This window comes from Stegodyphus dumicola, chromosome 2 (assembly GCF_044657685.1).
Source record: "Stegodyphus dumicola isolate Sdum_Otavi_A_Nest chromosome 2, ASM4465768v1".
Classification (NCBI taxonomy): Eukaryota; Metazoa; Arthropoda; class Arachnida; order Araneae; family Eresidae; genus Stegodyphus; species Stegodyphus dumicola.
Genome location: NC_140769.1, coordinates 145,497,228 through 145,514,946, shown reverse-complemented (window position 1 = coordinate 145,514,946; position 17,719 = coordinate 145,497,228). Strand labels below are relative to the sequence as shown.

General features: G+C 35.5%; 2 protein-coding genes across 7 annotated transcripts in view; one reads left to right on the top strand and one right to left on the bottom strand.

Annotated features, from left to right (window-relative positions):
• The window catches only part of LOC146998593 (uncharacterized), an 88,622-nt gene that overhangs the window by 47,414 nt on the left and 23,489 nt on the right, over window positions 1–17,719 (bottom strand). The gene's annotated exons all lie outside the window — the stretch shown is intronic.
• The window catches only part of LOC118193629 (dermonecrotic toxin StSicTox-betaIB1i-like), a 74,539-nt gene that overhangs the window by 44,808 nt on the left and 12,012 nt on the right, over window positions 1–17,719 (top strand). For all 6 annotated transcript variants that reach the window (XM_085811190.1, XM_085811187.1, XM_085811186.1 and 3 more), the window contains one exon: window positions 14,606–14,834. In XM_085811190.1, coding sequence (XP_085667316.1) covers window positions 14,606–14,834 — 229 coding nt within the window. The remainder of the gene's footprint in view (window positions 1–14,605; window positions 14,835–17,719) is intronic.

Sequence of the window (17,719 nt, the reverse complement as noted above, 5' to 3'; positions counted from 1 at the left end):
AGTACTTACTCTTGAAGTCTCTTAGATAACTGTTAATCAATAATACACTAATAGCCATTAAAATTGCTATAGCATGAAGGAAAGCAAATAAAAAAAATATTTGTTGTGCATAAATAGTATGGCATGAAGACAAAATGATTAAATTTGTAAGCAGCTTGGGGGTTTACAAGGGTGCGAAATCAGTCGAAACAACTGCTCCACCTGGCAGCTAAAAACGGCCCTTATCCAGTTAGGCACTGAGTAGAATTTCACTTGAATGACAGAAATCGGCATCTCATTCCATTCTGATTCAAGTCCATGCCACACTTCATCAATCGTATGAGATGGAGAGGGTTGCTAGGCCAGTCCTCAGCAAACTACAAGCAGGTATTTTCAATGGGTGACAGATCTGGAGACCGTACAGGCCAGGGCAGCAATCAAATGCACTGCATACCGAGGAAGGTCAGAACACAATGTGCAACATGTGCTCTTGAATTATCCTGTTGGAAGATTGCATTTGGCAGGCCTCAAAGATAGGGTACAACCCCTGGATGTAAGATGTCACAAATGTACTGATCTGGCATTCAAATTACCATCGATTCGAACTAAAGATGTGTGTGCCATGTGCTCAGTGGCTGCCTATACCATCACATTAGGGTTCTTATGCTGATACCAGGCAATGTGCGGTCAATGAATGCAACCAGGCGATGTGTGGTCTCCTTGGAGCCTCTAGACACTTATACGATCATCAGAATAATGCACACAGAAAGACTCGTCTGAAAAGACAACATTGTACGCCTCCTATATCCAGCTTTGTTGTTGGACACACCACAGTAGCCATCTTTCTCTGTGCTTCATTGCTAAGGAAAGCTAAAGTAATGGACACTGTACTGATAGTCCTTGCTGATGCAAACGTTGACATACCGTACGAGCAGATACTGGGCATGCTGCAAATATGCCCGTTTTCTGACTAATGGTCTGTGACGTGGTTGTAAATTTGGAGGGCTAACCTCACAATATGCCTGTCCTTTCGGATATTAATCATGGGACGGCAATGAGATCCTGCATGCCATTCAGTATAATCCTCAGCATTCCATACATGCCATATTCGCTTAACAGTGGTTGGATGTCGACTAGTGCAACGGGCGATATCACAGAACGATAATCCACACACTCTATAGGCAACAATCCTGGCTCTATTGAATTCTGACCCTTGCTGGTAAGCATTTCTTCTTATTAATTCAAGGCATACCATGATATTCTGAGCACATTCCAACCTTGCAAAGTGCTTTCCGAATGACAAATCCACTACACAACGTTTTGAAATTATTAATTCACCATGCCAAACTTTGCCTAGAAATACCATAATGACCGTTTCCAAGTTTTTGAATGCTTATTTTTTTCCTGCGATTCACATAAATTAGTATGCAACTGAATACCCACATCCAAAACTGAAACAATGTTTTTTGATACATTACTTGTGACAATGACAAAGTAGCGTTCTAGTTTGCCTTTTTGTACCTTTTTAAAAGACAGACATCATCAGAAGTTGCTCTATATTTTTAAATAATCGAAAACAATATTCTTTTTCAGAATATCGGTTATTACTGCAAATATTAACAGTCCTCCATTTTTTAATTTTAGTTCCAGAAAATATTAACATACCAATGAAATATTAAAAGATTAAACTGTTCTTCTGTCAAAAATTTTCAAAAATACAAAACCAATCTTGTTTTATTGAAAAATAAATAAAAAATCCCTTCATGCCAAGCTCCAACTCCCTCAAAATTGAATCTCTAATGTTAAATCAAAATTCTCTTACATTATATCACAACCTCTGATATTTGAAAATCTAAAGTACAATAATAAATACTTTTATGCTCCGGTAACGAAATTTCTTTTGCATAATTATATATTTTGTTTGCCGAAATTTGTCTTCCTAGTAAACATATCTTATGCCGTCCAAATAAAATACTTCAAGCGTTATGTCTGAAAAGGTTTGTGTTCTATATTCTTTACCAGCTGTACCTTTTAGCGGTTTATTATTAATTCAGAATTTTAATGTATATGCATACAAAATAATAATTGTATATGCATACAAAATTTATTACGTCTTATACAGCAAACTACAAATTACACTTCCACAACAGTTAAGAATCCATGCAATCGGCTTTTCACGTGACCAAAGAAGTGACGTTTTTTACGTAGCAAGTCGGTCAGCTAATAGTGATTCAGCATTGTCACAGCAGGGGGTACGGCGAGCATGTTCCTAAAACGTACTCGCCGTACCCCCTGCTGCGACAATGCTGAATCACTATTGGCTGACCGACTTGCTACGTAAAAAACGTCACTTGTTTGGTCACGTGACAAGCCGATTGCATGGATTCTTAACTGTTGTGGAAGTGTAATTTGTAGTTTGCTGTATAAGACGTAATAAATTTTGTATGCATATACAATTCTGAATTAATAATAAACCGCTAAAAGGTACAGCTGGTAAAGAATATAGAACACAAACCTTTTCAGACATAACGCTTGAAGTATTTTATTTGGACGGCATAAGATATGTTTACTAGGAAGACAAATTTCGGCAAACAAAATATATAATTATGCAAAAGAAATTTCGTTACCGGAGCATAAAAGTATTTATTATTGTACTTTAGATTTTCAAATATCAGAGGTTGTGATATAATGTAAGAGAATTTTGATTTAACATTAGAGATTCAATTTTGAGGGAGTTGGAGCTTGGCATGAAGGGATTTTTTATTTATTTTTCAATAAAACAAGATTGGTTTTGTATTTTTGAAAATTTTTGACAGAAGAACAGTTTAATCTTTTAATATTTCATTGGTATGTTAATATTTTCTGGAACTAAAATTAAAAAATGGAGGACTGTTAATATTTGCAGTAATAACCGATATTCTGAAAAAGAATATTGTTTTCGATTATTTAAAAATATAGAGCAACTTCTGATGATGTCTGTCTTTTAGAAAGGTACAAAAAGGCAAACTAGAACGCTACTTTGTCATTGTCACAAGTAATGTATCAAAAAACATTGTTTCAGTTTTGGATGTGGGTATTCAGTTGCATACTAATTTATGTGAATCGCAGGAAAAAAATAAGCATTCAAAAACTTGGAAACGGTCATTATGGTATTTCTAGGCAAAGTTTGGCATGGTGAATTAATAATTTCAAAACGTTGTGTAGTGGATTTGTCATTCGGAAAGCACTTTGCAAGGTTGGAATGTGCTCAGAATATCATGGTATGCCTTGAATTAATAAGAAGAAATGCTTACCAGCAAGGGTCAGAATTCAATAGAGCCAGGATTGTTGCCTATAGAGTGTGTGGATTATCGTTCTGTGATATCGCCCGTTGCACTAGTCGACATCCAACCACTGTTAAGCGAATATGGCATGTATGGAATGCTGAGGATTATACTGAACGGCATGCAGGATCTCATTGCCGTCCCATGATTAATATCCGAAAGGACAGGCATATTGTGAGGTCAGACCTCCAAATTTACAACCACATCACAGACCATTAGTCAGAAAACGGGCATATTTGCAGCATGCCCAGTATCTGCTCGTACGGTGTGTCAACGTTTGCATCAGCATGGACTATCAGCACAATGTCCATTACTTTAGCTTTCCTTAACTATGCAGCACAGAGAAAGATGGCTACTGTGGTGTGTCCAACAACAAAGCTGGATATAGGAGGGGTACAATGTCGTCTTTTCAGACGAGTCCCGTTTCTGTGTGCATTATTCTGGTGGTCGTATAAGTGTCTAGAGGCTCCAAGGAGACCGCACATCGCCTGGTTGCATTCAGTATCAGCATAGGAACCCTAATGTGATGGTATAGGCAGCCACTGAGCACATGGCACACACATCTTTAGTTCGGATCGATGGTAATTTGAATGCCAGATCGGTACATTTGTGACATCTTACATCCAGGGGTTGTACCCTATCTTTGAGGCCTGCCAAATGCAATCTTCCAACAGGATAATTCAAGAGCACATGTTGCACATTGTGTTCTGACCTTCCTCGGTATGCAGTGCATTTGATTGCTGCCCTGGCCTGTACGGTCTCCAGATCTGTCACCCATTGAAAATACCTGCTTGTAGTTTGCTGAGGACTGGCCTAGCAACCCTCTCCATCTCATACGATTGATGAAGTGTGGCATGGACTTGAATCAGAATGGAATGAGATGCCGATTTCTGTCATTCAAGTGAAATTCTACTCAGTGCCTAACTGGATAAGGGCCGTTTTTAGCTGCCAGGTGGAGCAGTTGTTTCGACTGATTTCGCACCCTTGTAAACCCCCAAGCTGCTTACAAATTTAATCATTTTGTCTTCATGCCATACTATTTATGCACAACAAATATTTTTTTTATTTGCTTTCCTTCATGCTATAGCAATTTTAATGGCTATTAGTGTATTATTGATTAACAGTTATCTAAGAGACTTCAAGAGTAAGTACTTTACATAGTTTATAAAACTATTGCATATTTCTGTATAAAAAATTATTGATGCAGGATAGATAGCGCCTAAAGACTTCATGCAGCCATCAATGGAGTTGACAACACATTCATATTAGATGATTTTCTTTTATACTTTTCCCAACCACCAGTAGATTGCAAATAAAAAACAAAGTGACTCACAATTACAACATAGCCAAACTGTCCTGAAGTAAACATTAACAATATATACAGAGCCAAAATAATTATATTGACATAATATGTGCATGACACTTTGTTACTAATAAATATCAGAGTGTCTTGGATCAAATTAATATTTGAATATATATTAATTAGGGATATCTTTGAAGATATAATTAATAGCATCATTACAACAAGGTAAAGTATAGTAAAACCACCCACTACTAGACAGTTACAGGATTGCTATATATGTGTACAGTGGTTCTCTGCTTCGAAATCAGGAACTCTCTATTTAATGGGGTATATCTGATAATGTGAAGTGTGCATTGCTGGAGGCTCGACTTACATTATCATCATGTTGGGAAAATATTTTGCATCATGACATAATTTATGTGCATGATAAGATACATAAAACTGTTTTGAGTGATATCAGCTGTAAATTTAGAAAGACACTTGGTACACTCCCTTATTAAAGTGGCTTTTCGATAGGTCTTAGGCATTGTTTAAGATTACATAAAGCAGTCAAGTTGATTCATGATGAATTACTAACTCTATCTCAGATTTTATTATACTTATGAAAGCTACAGATCGTGTTTAATAAAAAACACCAGAAACAATCACTGTCTTATTGATTAGCCATTTAGTCGCTCGCATACCGTTTGCCATTGTGCATAATGATATAAAACTAATGCCTTAGTAGCATTGCTCAGTCAACATCATGATATTCATGAAATTTTCTAAGGGATAAATCAAACAAAAATGTAAGCAAAAGTCTTCTAAAAGATTATCTTCCCTAGAAAATACCAGCCAGATTTAAGACAAAAATACAGCATGTCTTCTGAGAAGAAAATAATTATTTACAAAATCATGTTTCCAACACTAATAAAGCACCTAATTATATATTAAAATTTCAAAAGATCTACACAATTGATATTCAACTAAGTCTTGTATATCTATTATTTGGCTTCATAAAGTAATATGTTGTCTAAAATGAAGTAGTCATATAAAAACAATATATTTTTCTTAATGATGGTTATATAAAATTTCTTAATAGAATGGATTTCTGAGTAAATGGATTAGAGTTTAAAACAATAAATATAATAGTGCTATAATAAAGCTTCGTAGGACTAAGGCTGGATTTCCTGCTAACTTATAATTTAGATTTTTTTTCTGCTTTGTGAAACTTTTCTCTTCTTCATAACATCATGCTTTTAATGTACCTTTAAAAGCTAATTAATTAATTTTGACAAGTATTTTGCTTGAGAGATGCTCTCATGGAAGCTACTAAATGATATTTGTCTCATACCTGCTTTTCTGATTAGAAAATACATGAAAGACCAAGCCAGCCATGACCTGCCTGAGATCAGTGTACAAATGTTTTGTGTCTTTAAATATGAAGCTAGGTTAAGTGATGTATGTTTAGTAAAACTCTTAATCTTTATAATAAAATATATCATAAATATATTATACCTACATAAATATGTATCTCAGAACATTTGCTTAGATACAGCTAGGATAACTTCTCTTGTTAATGTTATTTCGCACAGATTTTTTAATCAAAATTGTCTCTAAAGTAATGTGCTATAGATTTGTTTTGAGATTTAGAAAGATGTCAGACAAAACTGGACAAACTGTATATTTTCCTAGATCCAAATTTTCCAACTTAATGGAAATAATGCTTATTCATCACATGAAGTAAAATTCTGAGAAGGGAAAAAAAAACTTCTGAAAGCATTTTAATGAAAAATTAATAACAAACAGCAATACCGGTTTCTAGGAAATCATGATTTAAGTGAAAGAAATATTAATTAGAAAATATGTAAACTGACGTTTAACACGTATGTTACAAAAGTGCATAAAAGATAAGTTAAGTAAAATGTGTTATCAAAGAGTAAAATCGGTAAAATCCTAGTATACGGTGCAGTCTTGGCGCGATTTTGAAATTATCGCCAACACCAAAATGACCCGTTTAACTACTCATCGTATATGTCCCGTTTACTGCTCATCATAAAGTCGCCAAATCCCTTCTGCACCGGATACTAGGATTGAACCGTAAAATCTTCTATTAATGATTTACTATGAATAAATTATTAGTAGTTATGTGTACATTTGAGAAAGAGTATGAAAATCATCAGTACAGTGAATATGTTCTACTGATATTATCACTTAACGCAGTTACCATTTGACTGTTAATAGACAAAAATATAAAAATTTCCTCAATTTATTTGCAGAATGAGTGTGGATGAATCTAAACAACATAGGAACATTTCTTTAGATCAGGGGTTTTCAACCATGGTATACAAAGAAGCAAAGTATTTTTAACTATTAAATTAAAAAATTAAAACCCAACATCCTGATTGAGTTTTTTTTCTAACACTCATAAATTTATGTGGTTTGACCTTTGTTCAGGAGTGGTGGTGATATTAAAGGTTTTCAATTTTTGTTTAGATGGTACGCGTTAGTCAAAAGGTTGAGAACCGTTGCGTTAGATTAAATATTAGAAGAAAATGATAATTGCAGTTTGTCTAATTTGTAGATTTCCACAATGATTTAATATTTTGGGGGGTTAACATTAATATAAATAACTGTTGTAATCTTAAAACACTGATGGCCCTTAAAAGCATAACATTATTGAAGACGGGAGATAAAGCCATATTTATTATATAAATAAATTTTAATACATGGTTTAACTGTACATGTGTAAGCAAATCAGTTAGACTTAAAGTACATGGTTTAAAAAACAGTTAAACTTGGAGTATACCACCTCGTACAGCCATTGCATGAAGATAAACAGATACTAGATGTGCATCTAGAATATGTGAGAAAAGTAGATTTCAGTTATTACCAGTTTTCAGCTGATGTAGCCATGGGTAGGCTGTGGTACGTTAGTTTTTTTATAATCATAGGCCTGATATATTCAGTAGATAACAGATCTGATGAAATCATAGATCAAGGGATTAATAGATCAATAAAAAAAATGGTGGGAATTTAGGATTTGTTCTCTGTTATGTGCCATACATTCCTTGTTGATCACTAGTTCTAGACAACCTCTAAAGATAGACAGCAGTGAGCTTCGAAAACCTCAGAGTAATAATAAATGATTCATCAGATTTTAAAAACACTGCCTTTTCATAAATGGTATATATACAATAATCAATTTTTGGAAATGAACTAGAAACTAAAAAATTACCTCGCATGCTACATACATTTTATGAACATTGATCACATAGCACACTTCCAAATGGCTATTGATTTCACATTTTTTGTACGAGTTTCCATACTGCATCATCTATCACATTTGAAGTCTTCGATTGGGCAAACATTAAGGAGTGCATTTTTGTACATAATGTACTGTTAATATGTTATGTACAAAATGCACCTGGTGTTCACATGGTATTTTTGTACATAATGTAGCTGGTGCTCACATAACATACACAGCAAAACATTTGTTGTACGTAAAAAAAATTTCGATAATTTCTCATTCTTTACTTGGATTCAATCATTATAATATGCATAATATTTTCGATATTAGAATTTTTAAATCTGATAAATCATTTACAGTAGCCCTAAACAATGGCGCCTGTTCAATCGCACATTAAACATGGAGGCTGTTTTTTTGGGGGGGTGTTTAATTTATTTGATTACAGTATAGTAACTTGGCTAAGGGTAGAGGTACTTTCAAAGAGAAGTTGCTTATATATATTTCATATATGCAGAAAACTATGAAAACACACGTGCAGCCAACCTGTTCGCTAGAATGTAAACCCAGGTCGAATTATCAGTATTCAACTACTTTACTGCTTGGTTGCTAGCGAAGCCAGAGCTAGATATTTTATCACCTAAATAGAATAACTGCTGCTGGCAAATTATGCCTTCCAGTTCCTGCTAAAATTCTAAAAATTTTGACGCTCCTATGTCTTGTTGCCCATTGCACTCATACAGGTTGCCCTGGCCACCGATGAGCATTAAACGTGAAGGCAACTGCAATGTAATGGACCATACGATTACACTTGGTTTCAGACCTGTATGGGGATGCATAATGCATGACATAATGCATTTAAAACGTGAAGCAACTGTAAGCATTAAACGTGAAGGCAACTGGAATGTAATGGACCATACGATTACACTTGGTTTCAGATCTGTATGGGGATACATAATGCATGACATAACGTGGCATTTTTTTGATGCAGACCATGGATGTGATCCTTGATGGTGTTGATGTATTAAGATTCATCTGGAAAAAATTCATTTATATTATTTATCCTTCTATTTGCAAAGTTCTATGCACAACTATAGCTGTAGTCACTTATAATGTTCTAACGAGGGTTTGGTTAGGTTACTTGAACATGGCAAAGCATCTATTGAGATCATCTATGAGCTGCTTATTTTTTCTACCAAAGTTAGCTGAAACAATGGTCACTTTAAAAAAAACTACTTTAATTTTTTGCTATGTAGCACTTACTTAGTTCTGAACTGAAGAATAATATAACTGTAACAGCCATACATAAAGATTATGTTATCTTAATCGATGAGTCAAACTAGTGAGTTCATTCACCAGCTCAGGTAGGAAAACCAGATCAAGTAGGATAGTGCTTTTTTTTTAACATAATTAAATATAAAGCATATGTGCTTTAAAAATGATAATTCAAATTGTGACAAAGGTATATATTTATTATTAATACATGTCAGATTTTTAGAGGTAGTTATTTCCCAGCAATGATGTCTGTGTGTTTTCTTTGGTGGTAAAATAAAAATCTCATAGATTGAAATAATAATCATTCCAAAAACATTGCAATAGTAAAGTTCTGATATATGCAAATAAATCATTATGTGGAAGAAAGGAAATTGGTTTGAGGGAACCACAGCTTATTAATTTTTGTTCATCACAGTTCACAAAGTGTATAACTTAGTCAAAATAATTCTAAAATGATGAATTTTAGTACTTTCTAATTTTCTGTACCTCACTAGAATGCTGTGAAAAAGTATTGATGGTCTAAACCATGATGCGAAGAAAAATTTATGTGGCTACACATGTCACTAAAAATCATTTATATGGCAACCCAAGTATACACATAGCATTCTCCCAGACTGCACTTCTCCAGATATTTTCACCAGTGTGGTTGCAGATTATGATCCCTCCTATGGGAATTTCAGTACTTCAGCATTCAGGTGGACCACATACCACAGTTTCTGTTGTCTCTGGTAAAATCTTTGGCGATGTTGCTTTCTGCATGCATACAACATAAAAGGCATCACATGCCTCTCTTTCCTTTCTCATTTTAGGATTCTGGTGCCAAAATTTTGCAATTTTCTGTTTTTTTTTTTTTAATTATTTTTTTATTAAAAAGATTTATAGGGAAAACAACGGTGAAAAAAAGCCTAGAGTTGTGCGTGTCTTGTATTGAAGAAGAAAAATGTAAAACAATAGGTGGTGGTGGATGCATCGTTGAAATAAATTTAAAGATATGCAAACAAACATCCCTCTCCTAACTCACCAACAAGTTTGCAAATGCTCTTCAAAATTGCCAATGAGTTCATTACTTACCACATCTGTGGTAAGAATGTAAATTCCATATATTTTATGGCTGTTGTTAAAGATGGAATTAAACACAGGAATTTTAATTAATTTAATAACTTGTATTATTATATTTGTTTTCCTTAATGGGAGAGCAAACATAAATATTGGTGCAAAATGTAGTTTAAAATATTAATGGTAAATTTAAAATACATTCAAAATGCAATTTGTCAGACTAAATCATCCCCTTCTTAATTAAAAAAAAAAAAAAAAAAAGGTAATGAAGTAGAAATAGATAATGGAAATGACACTGTTTATTTTAAAATATAAATGAAAATTTAGGATAATCCAAGCAATGTTTATGTGTCTAAAAAGTATATTCCTTACTAGCTAATGCATACTAAAAGTTACTGATAAAATTAACTGACAAGTTACTTTTAAAACAAGAATATTAAGAGCGATTCAAAGGTTATATTTAATTTAATGGACAGTAGGCAATATAGGCATATATATTTTGCTGTAAATTGACTGGCAAATGTTATTCAGTAAAGGCAAAGATCCCACGTGTGCTTTCTCTATATGACTACTTTGATCTAGTCCATCATTAACAATATTTTTCCTGGGATTCCATCTCAGAGTGAAAACTGAGATAAATTTAGGTGTATAATTGTAAACTTTGTAATCTTGTTCTTAAAAATGTGGTTGTATCACGATAAAAGATTAATAAACTATGTTAAATATTGTTTTTCCAACATTCCATTAGCAAAATGCTATATGGATATAACCCTCTCAAGCAAATAACCCATTTTCCTTCCTTTGTAATGATCCGGTATTTCTCAAGTGTGTATTGCATAAAGTGAAAATATATATTAACACATGAATTAATTCAGTTGTACAGAAAATCACCTCTGATTTAACTGATTTTTTAAAGGATTAAAACATAACCGCTCCAATACGAACAAGTATGGCTGGAGTACGAGAAGCTTTACCACGTGACAAAACAAATGACGTCGAAAGCTCTATGTTACGTCTAAATTCTTCTAACCAATAGCAGCGAAGCAGCTCTCACAGCAGGAGGTACAGCGAGTACGTTTTAGGAACATGCGAGCGAGTCTAGCTCCTTCAAATTCCGTCGGCGGAAAATGAAGGGGAAATTCCGTACGGAAGTGAAGTTTATTGCATAGCAACCAGTCTACCTCACCTCTACATTGCTCGAGGCTCAGGGGAAGGGGGTAGTTTGTTGTCAAAGGGGCTGTTTCGCGCGTGTTTATTACTGAGGATGGCGGTAGAAAAAAAAAAGAGTTCTAGTAAATGGTGAAATTTTCCGAAAAAAAATCCGCTGCTGTTAAGCTGCTGGATAGCGCATTTAGTAAAGAGTATGGAAAAAAGAAATGGGGAACGTTAATGGATATTTTAAACGCAGAAAGAAAGGGCCTTTTCAAAGTTAACAGGAATTTTATGATTAAAATACATTATTTTGTCTGAAAAGGTTATGCAACAACGTCATAAGTCAAATCATTGAAATATAGCATTGCATACGCGTGTTTAATATTCCTAATGAAAATGATAATTTTAAAATTATTCAATAATAATTCCAAAAAATTTTAATTTTTAGCAACCCATGGTTTTAGCATGGGTTGCTAAAAATGCTAAAAGTGCATGCACCATATCAATAATTTTATTTATTCAGGAATTATACTTATCACGTAGCTACAAATATACTATGTATCGTAGGTACTAATAAGCAGAAAACTTTGGTTTGATGCACTAAAAGACGATTTACTAGTGAGTAAAAATATAACAAATTTTTAACAAAAGTAATAGGAAGGAAAATAAAAAGAATTAAATAACTATAGGTTAAATCATAAAACATATCATTATGCACACACATAGACATATACATATATATATATTAATATATGCAGCGGCCCACGAGCGGTAAAGTCGCTGAACAGTGGTAGTTCGGTCCGAGGTTCGAATCCCGCGAATTGGCTGGCTGCATGGGCGTTTTCGTGGTTTTCCCCATGTGTAACGTGTACACGAGCCAGTTTCCCTTAAAAAGTCCTCCCCGAAGTCATACCTCCCTTAAGGCAGATAACCCTCGAGTGCTTTGCCGTAACCTAATAAACCAAACTAACATATGCAGTGAAAGGAAATTGCAGTACATATTCCTATTTATGCCCATTTTAAGGCGATCCCACTAGTGGCCGAGCGGTAAAATCTACGATTACTGGTATTGCGGTCCGAGGTTCGAATCCCGCAAATGGACTAGAAGCATGGACGTCATTACCAACATATCATTGGTAACTTCCAGAAGCATAGAAGTTCAAGGCACACAAAATCTGTTTTAAATAAATATATATATGTATGTATATATATAAAACTGTATTACAAATATATTAACAGATGCAGTGAAAGAAATTGCAGCACATATTCCTATTTATACCCTTTTTAAATCGATCTCACCAGCGGCCGAGCGGTAAAATCGCTGAACACTGGAAGTTCTGTCCAAGGTTGGAATCCCGCGAACGGGCTGGCTGCATGGACGTTTTCATGGTTTTCTCCATGTGTTACGTGTATACGAGCTAGTTCCCTTAGAATGTCCTCAACGAAGGCTACCCTCACTTAAGGCAGCTAGCCCTCGAGGCTTTGCCGTAATTACGTAAAACCCAAAACAAGCACTTTTTAGATCTGAATAAAAATGCAGAAAACTGATGTAATATCTAAAAGTAGACCAAATTAAAAAATCTGATAACTAATTATAAAACATGCACTATATTATTTACAAGAATTTAGTTTATCCGAAAATTACATAGGATTTTAACTTGTTTTTATACAGGAGATTCTAAAAACTATTGGAAATTGACATTAAGATCGTACAGTTAAAACTACTTATATAAATTTTTTAACTCAAAGCAATTTAATGTAAATGTTGAATTTAGGATGTGCATAGTTTGAATTATATACTGCATAGTCTTTAATGCATGTCTAATGTATTACATTTTTATATACTACAAATTCAAATAAAAGTAGAGGGAAATACATTTTAATTGAAAACATAAAATTTCAAAATTTATAAATTACTCATCAAAACATGAAATTAAGGACATTGATATATACATTAGTTTAAAAATTACAATTTTAAATTAAAAGTATGCACCCCTTCTTTATATGTGAAATAGGAAAACACCAAATATATTATTTTCACTAAAATTTAATTAAGGCATTGGTAATGTAAAATAAATAAATAATGTAGAATCGTCAGCATTAAATGCGTTATTTCTATAGCGAAATACTCGAAATTTTTCACAAATCGTAAGAAATTAAAATATCTATTACGTACACTTTCAAAAACAATCCGTGACCGCCGTCCTCAGTTTAGCTCTAAAACGACAGTCAGAAACTTAAACGGCAGCTATCCAGCTGACGGAAAAATTTCCGACACGTCGATCTCTGTGATGATCGAGACGATGACACCAGACTCGCTCTCTGTCGAGTAGATCACAAAAAATGGCCCGTTCTTCTATCTCGACGGTGTCCAGACTAGGGCCCTTGGTCTTACATTATCTTGTTGGAAGATGGCGTTTGGCATACCTCGAAGATAAGAGACAACCACTGGATGTAAGATGTCATAAATGTACCGATTTGCGTTAAAATTACCTTCGATCCGAACTAGAGATTTGCGTGTCGTGTACCCAATGGCTGTCCAAACTATGCACACCAAATGCAGGCTCCCTATGCCGATATCGAATGCAAGCAGGCGACGTGCGGTCTCCTCGGTGATGTGTTTGTACAGTTTTGCAGGGCTGGCCTCACAATATGTCTGTCCTCTCAGGCGTTAGACATACAAGGGGGTTCATGCCATTCAGTATGACCCTCAACAATCCAGTGATTCGATACTCATATGTCAGTGGTTGGATATCGACCAAATGCGACGGGCAATATCACGGAACAATAATCCACATTCTTAATAGGCAACCATCCTGCCTTTGTCGAATTCCAATACTTGCTGGTAAGCATTTCTTCTTATTCGAAGCATAGCACGATATTCTGAGAAAATTCCGACCTTACAAAGCGCTTTTCGAATGAGAAATCCATTACACAACTTTTCTTTTATGCAGATCTTCAGATGTCGTTTCTCCCTCCTGCGTCGTCTGAAGGCGCTGAAATACTAATCGTATGCATATCCCAACCTCTTTTTGCTTTCATGTGATTTTGACGTTCGCCACATCATTTCTTCCTGGTGTTTGCAGTTTTAATGGCCAGCAGCGTAGAAAGTTAAAATTATTAACTGTAAAATATTTACAAAATTTTATTTAATGAAAATAATTGGATAAGACATTGCGAGCATGTTTTCCTACGATTAAAAGAAAGTCCGTTATTATTTATATGAAAGTGATTTCATTGCAATGAGCAGCTGCATTATTTTACATAAATTTGAATTTTGTCCAAATAAAGGATTTGATTTTTCTGGGAACGAAAATCTGGATTATATCCGCAGCGCTCTGGAGAGCGTAGGAGTTACGCATCATATCTGGCAAGGCGATGGCATCACTAATTGTCTTCCACGGGGTACCAGAAGACTCTGGGAAGCTCTGAGAAGGAGAGATCTGCCTAGTTACAAATACATAGAAAAGGTATACTGGTGGACCGTCGATCGAATGTCTACGATGAAGCGAACTTTGAGGTAAGTCGCTATATCTTGTCCAGCGCGGATTTGTGGAATGCTGTTTCGTCTGTACGCAGGTTTTGTGGCGCTTGTGAACACGACACTTGTGCACAAATCGAAAAGTACAAGAAACATTGCGAATGATGGATGCGTAATAGTAGTTCATATAGTTTAGTGGCAGTTCGTGTAGTTTAGTAATGGTAGTTCGTGTAATTTAGTTCGCCAGGATTTAAATCCGCATCGAACTACCACTGTTCAGTGGTCTTATCTACTTAGCCTCGGCGGGCTGGTACAGATTTTTCAATTAACTGCAGTAAAAGTATGATTCGTTCCTTAAAAATATTCTTCTTTAGAATATTTGCAAAGGAAACTATTCCTTAATTTTACTCTAATGGCAAAAGGAGTAAGTACTGAAAAAAATATGATGAGTTTTTCATCATTAATTCATGAAAAATCATGTTAAAGCACAAATGATTAGTAATGAAATTATTCATACTATAATTTTGATTTTGAAATTAATAAATGCCGCTGTTCTACAGATCAGGCAGTATTCCGATTGGTTTTATCTTAGGACGGAAACCTGGTCTATAGTAGTAGTAGTCGTTTAGTCGCAGTTAGATGGTTTCTACAGATCAGGCACATTCCGATTGGTTTAACCTTAAGATGGAGGCCTTTTCTGTAGAGTAAAGTAAAGTTTAGTGGCAGTTCCGGGCATAAAACTACATCTTCTTGACAGTCTTCCGATAACTTGTAACAGTGATTTGAATTCTGAATACGCTTTGCAGAATTTTAAGGTACTACTGTACTATACAAATATGGATTTTGATAAAATGTATATATTGTGTATGTGTTAATGTGTAAAGAATGATAAACACTTTAAGAAATCAAGTGCTTTTAAAATGTCAGAATATTCTCCAAATTCAACTAATTTAAAAGCTTTATAAGTTATTCCGTGAGCGTGAATTTTTTTAGAATTATACCGATAACCTTAATCATTTATTAACCTGCTTTTATTTTATATTCCAAGATACTCCAAGTTATTTCAAGATACTACTACACTATCTTCTACCAGAACAGGCAGGTATATACAACTTTAAGCTACCTTCGAGAATATTCCCGAGAAAACCGCTTAAGAATGCTCCGTTTTTGGCATATCGCCAGTTTAGTCGCGAAATATCATCAAATGGGCGATATCGTGTCAAATTTGGCAATCGTAACCCCGCTTTGCTAGGACGTTATCTCACCGCGGTTGGGCATTTCGTATCAATTTGGCAACATCTAGGTTTGATTGTTAAATTTTGTTTTTTGTATTAAATTATATCCTCAGCTGCAATACCACCACGATTCACTCTCACGCCCATAGGGTGTTGCAACTAGCAGTCTCAAGATCTCATCCTGCACATAACATTCCTTGACCTGTCACTCTCAAGCCATTCTCTTTCGTCCATTCAGACGGCTGTGCGATTGCATATTATTCGAAAAAATTCGGTTATTAGATTTCAACAGAAATATCCATTTTGACCATCCCCAAATCAATTTCAACAGTTATTTTTGCGTGACGTCTGTATGTACAGGCAGAATAAAGGACTCTTTATTCTGAAATGGATTGTAATATGAATTCAAAATGGATATTTTTCTGACGCCTGAAATGCACGGATACATTATGTACGCCATCTCTACAAACACTCTTAGACAAAAAAAAAAAAAAAAAAAAAAAAAAAAAAAACCCGCACCAAGAAGGAGTTATCCGAATGGGACGAAAATCAGTAGAAGTGATGTACATGTACAGAAAAACAAATGATTACAGTTTGAGAAAAATTGGACGATTTATTAAAGTGATAGAGCTTCGCAAAGTGAAAAAGACAGTAACGCGTTTATCCACCTCTGGCCCTTATGCAAGCAGTTATTCGGCTTGGCATCGGTTGATAGAGGTTGTGGATGTCCTCCTGAGGGATATCGTTCCAAATTCTGTCCAAGTGGCGCGTTAGATCGTCAACATCCCGAGCTGGGTGGAAGGTCCTGCCCATAATGCTCCAAACATGCTCAATAGGAGAGAGATCCGGCGACCTTGCTGGCTAAGGTAATGTTCGGCAAGCATTAAGGCAAGCAACAGAAACATGTGCAGTTTGGGGTGCGCATTATCTTGCTAAAATGTAAGCCCAGGGTGGCGTGACATGAAGGGCAACACAACGGGCCTTAGAACTTCGTCGACGTACCGCTGTACTGTAAGATTGCGACGGATGACAGCCAAAGGGGTTCTACTATGAAATGAAATGGCACCCCAGACCATCACTCCTGGTTGTCGGCCTGTCTGCCGGAAGACAGTCAGGTTGGTATCACACCACTGTCCGTGGCGTCTCCAGACTCACCTTCGCTGGTTATCGGGCTGAGTTCAAAGCGGGGTTCATCACTGAAGACTTTTCTACTCTAGTCAGTGACATTCCAGTGCGAATGAGCCCGACACCACTGCAAACGGGCTTGACGTTGTACAAAGGTCAATGGTAGTTGGCACAAGGGGCGCCGTGACCTCAGCTCCCTTTCTGTGAGCCATCTATGAATGGTCCTTCCGGTCACTGAAGCACTAGTTGCACGTACAATCGATGATAATGATGCATCTGGGGTTCTGAGTGCCGCTCTGACGATTGCTCGGTCTTCACGTTCTATCGTTTCCTTCTTGACGCTGTGTACGGCCATGATTCATCCATTCCTGCCAATATCGTCTAATAGTGGCTCAAATGTCGAGCAATTCGCCGATAAGACCAACCGGCTTCTTTGAGGCCAACTACACGACCTCTCTCAAATTCTGACATCTGCGCTTATCGTTCGCGCACCTGTATGCGAGGCATTGTTACTGTCTAGCAGGTCTAAGAGTGTATATAACTCGCATAACTCAAAAATGATTA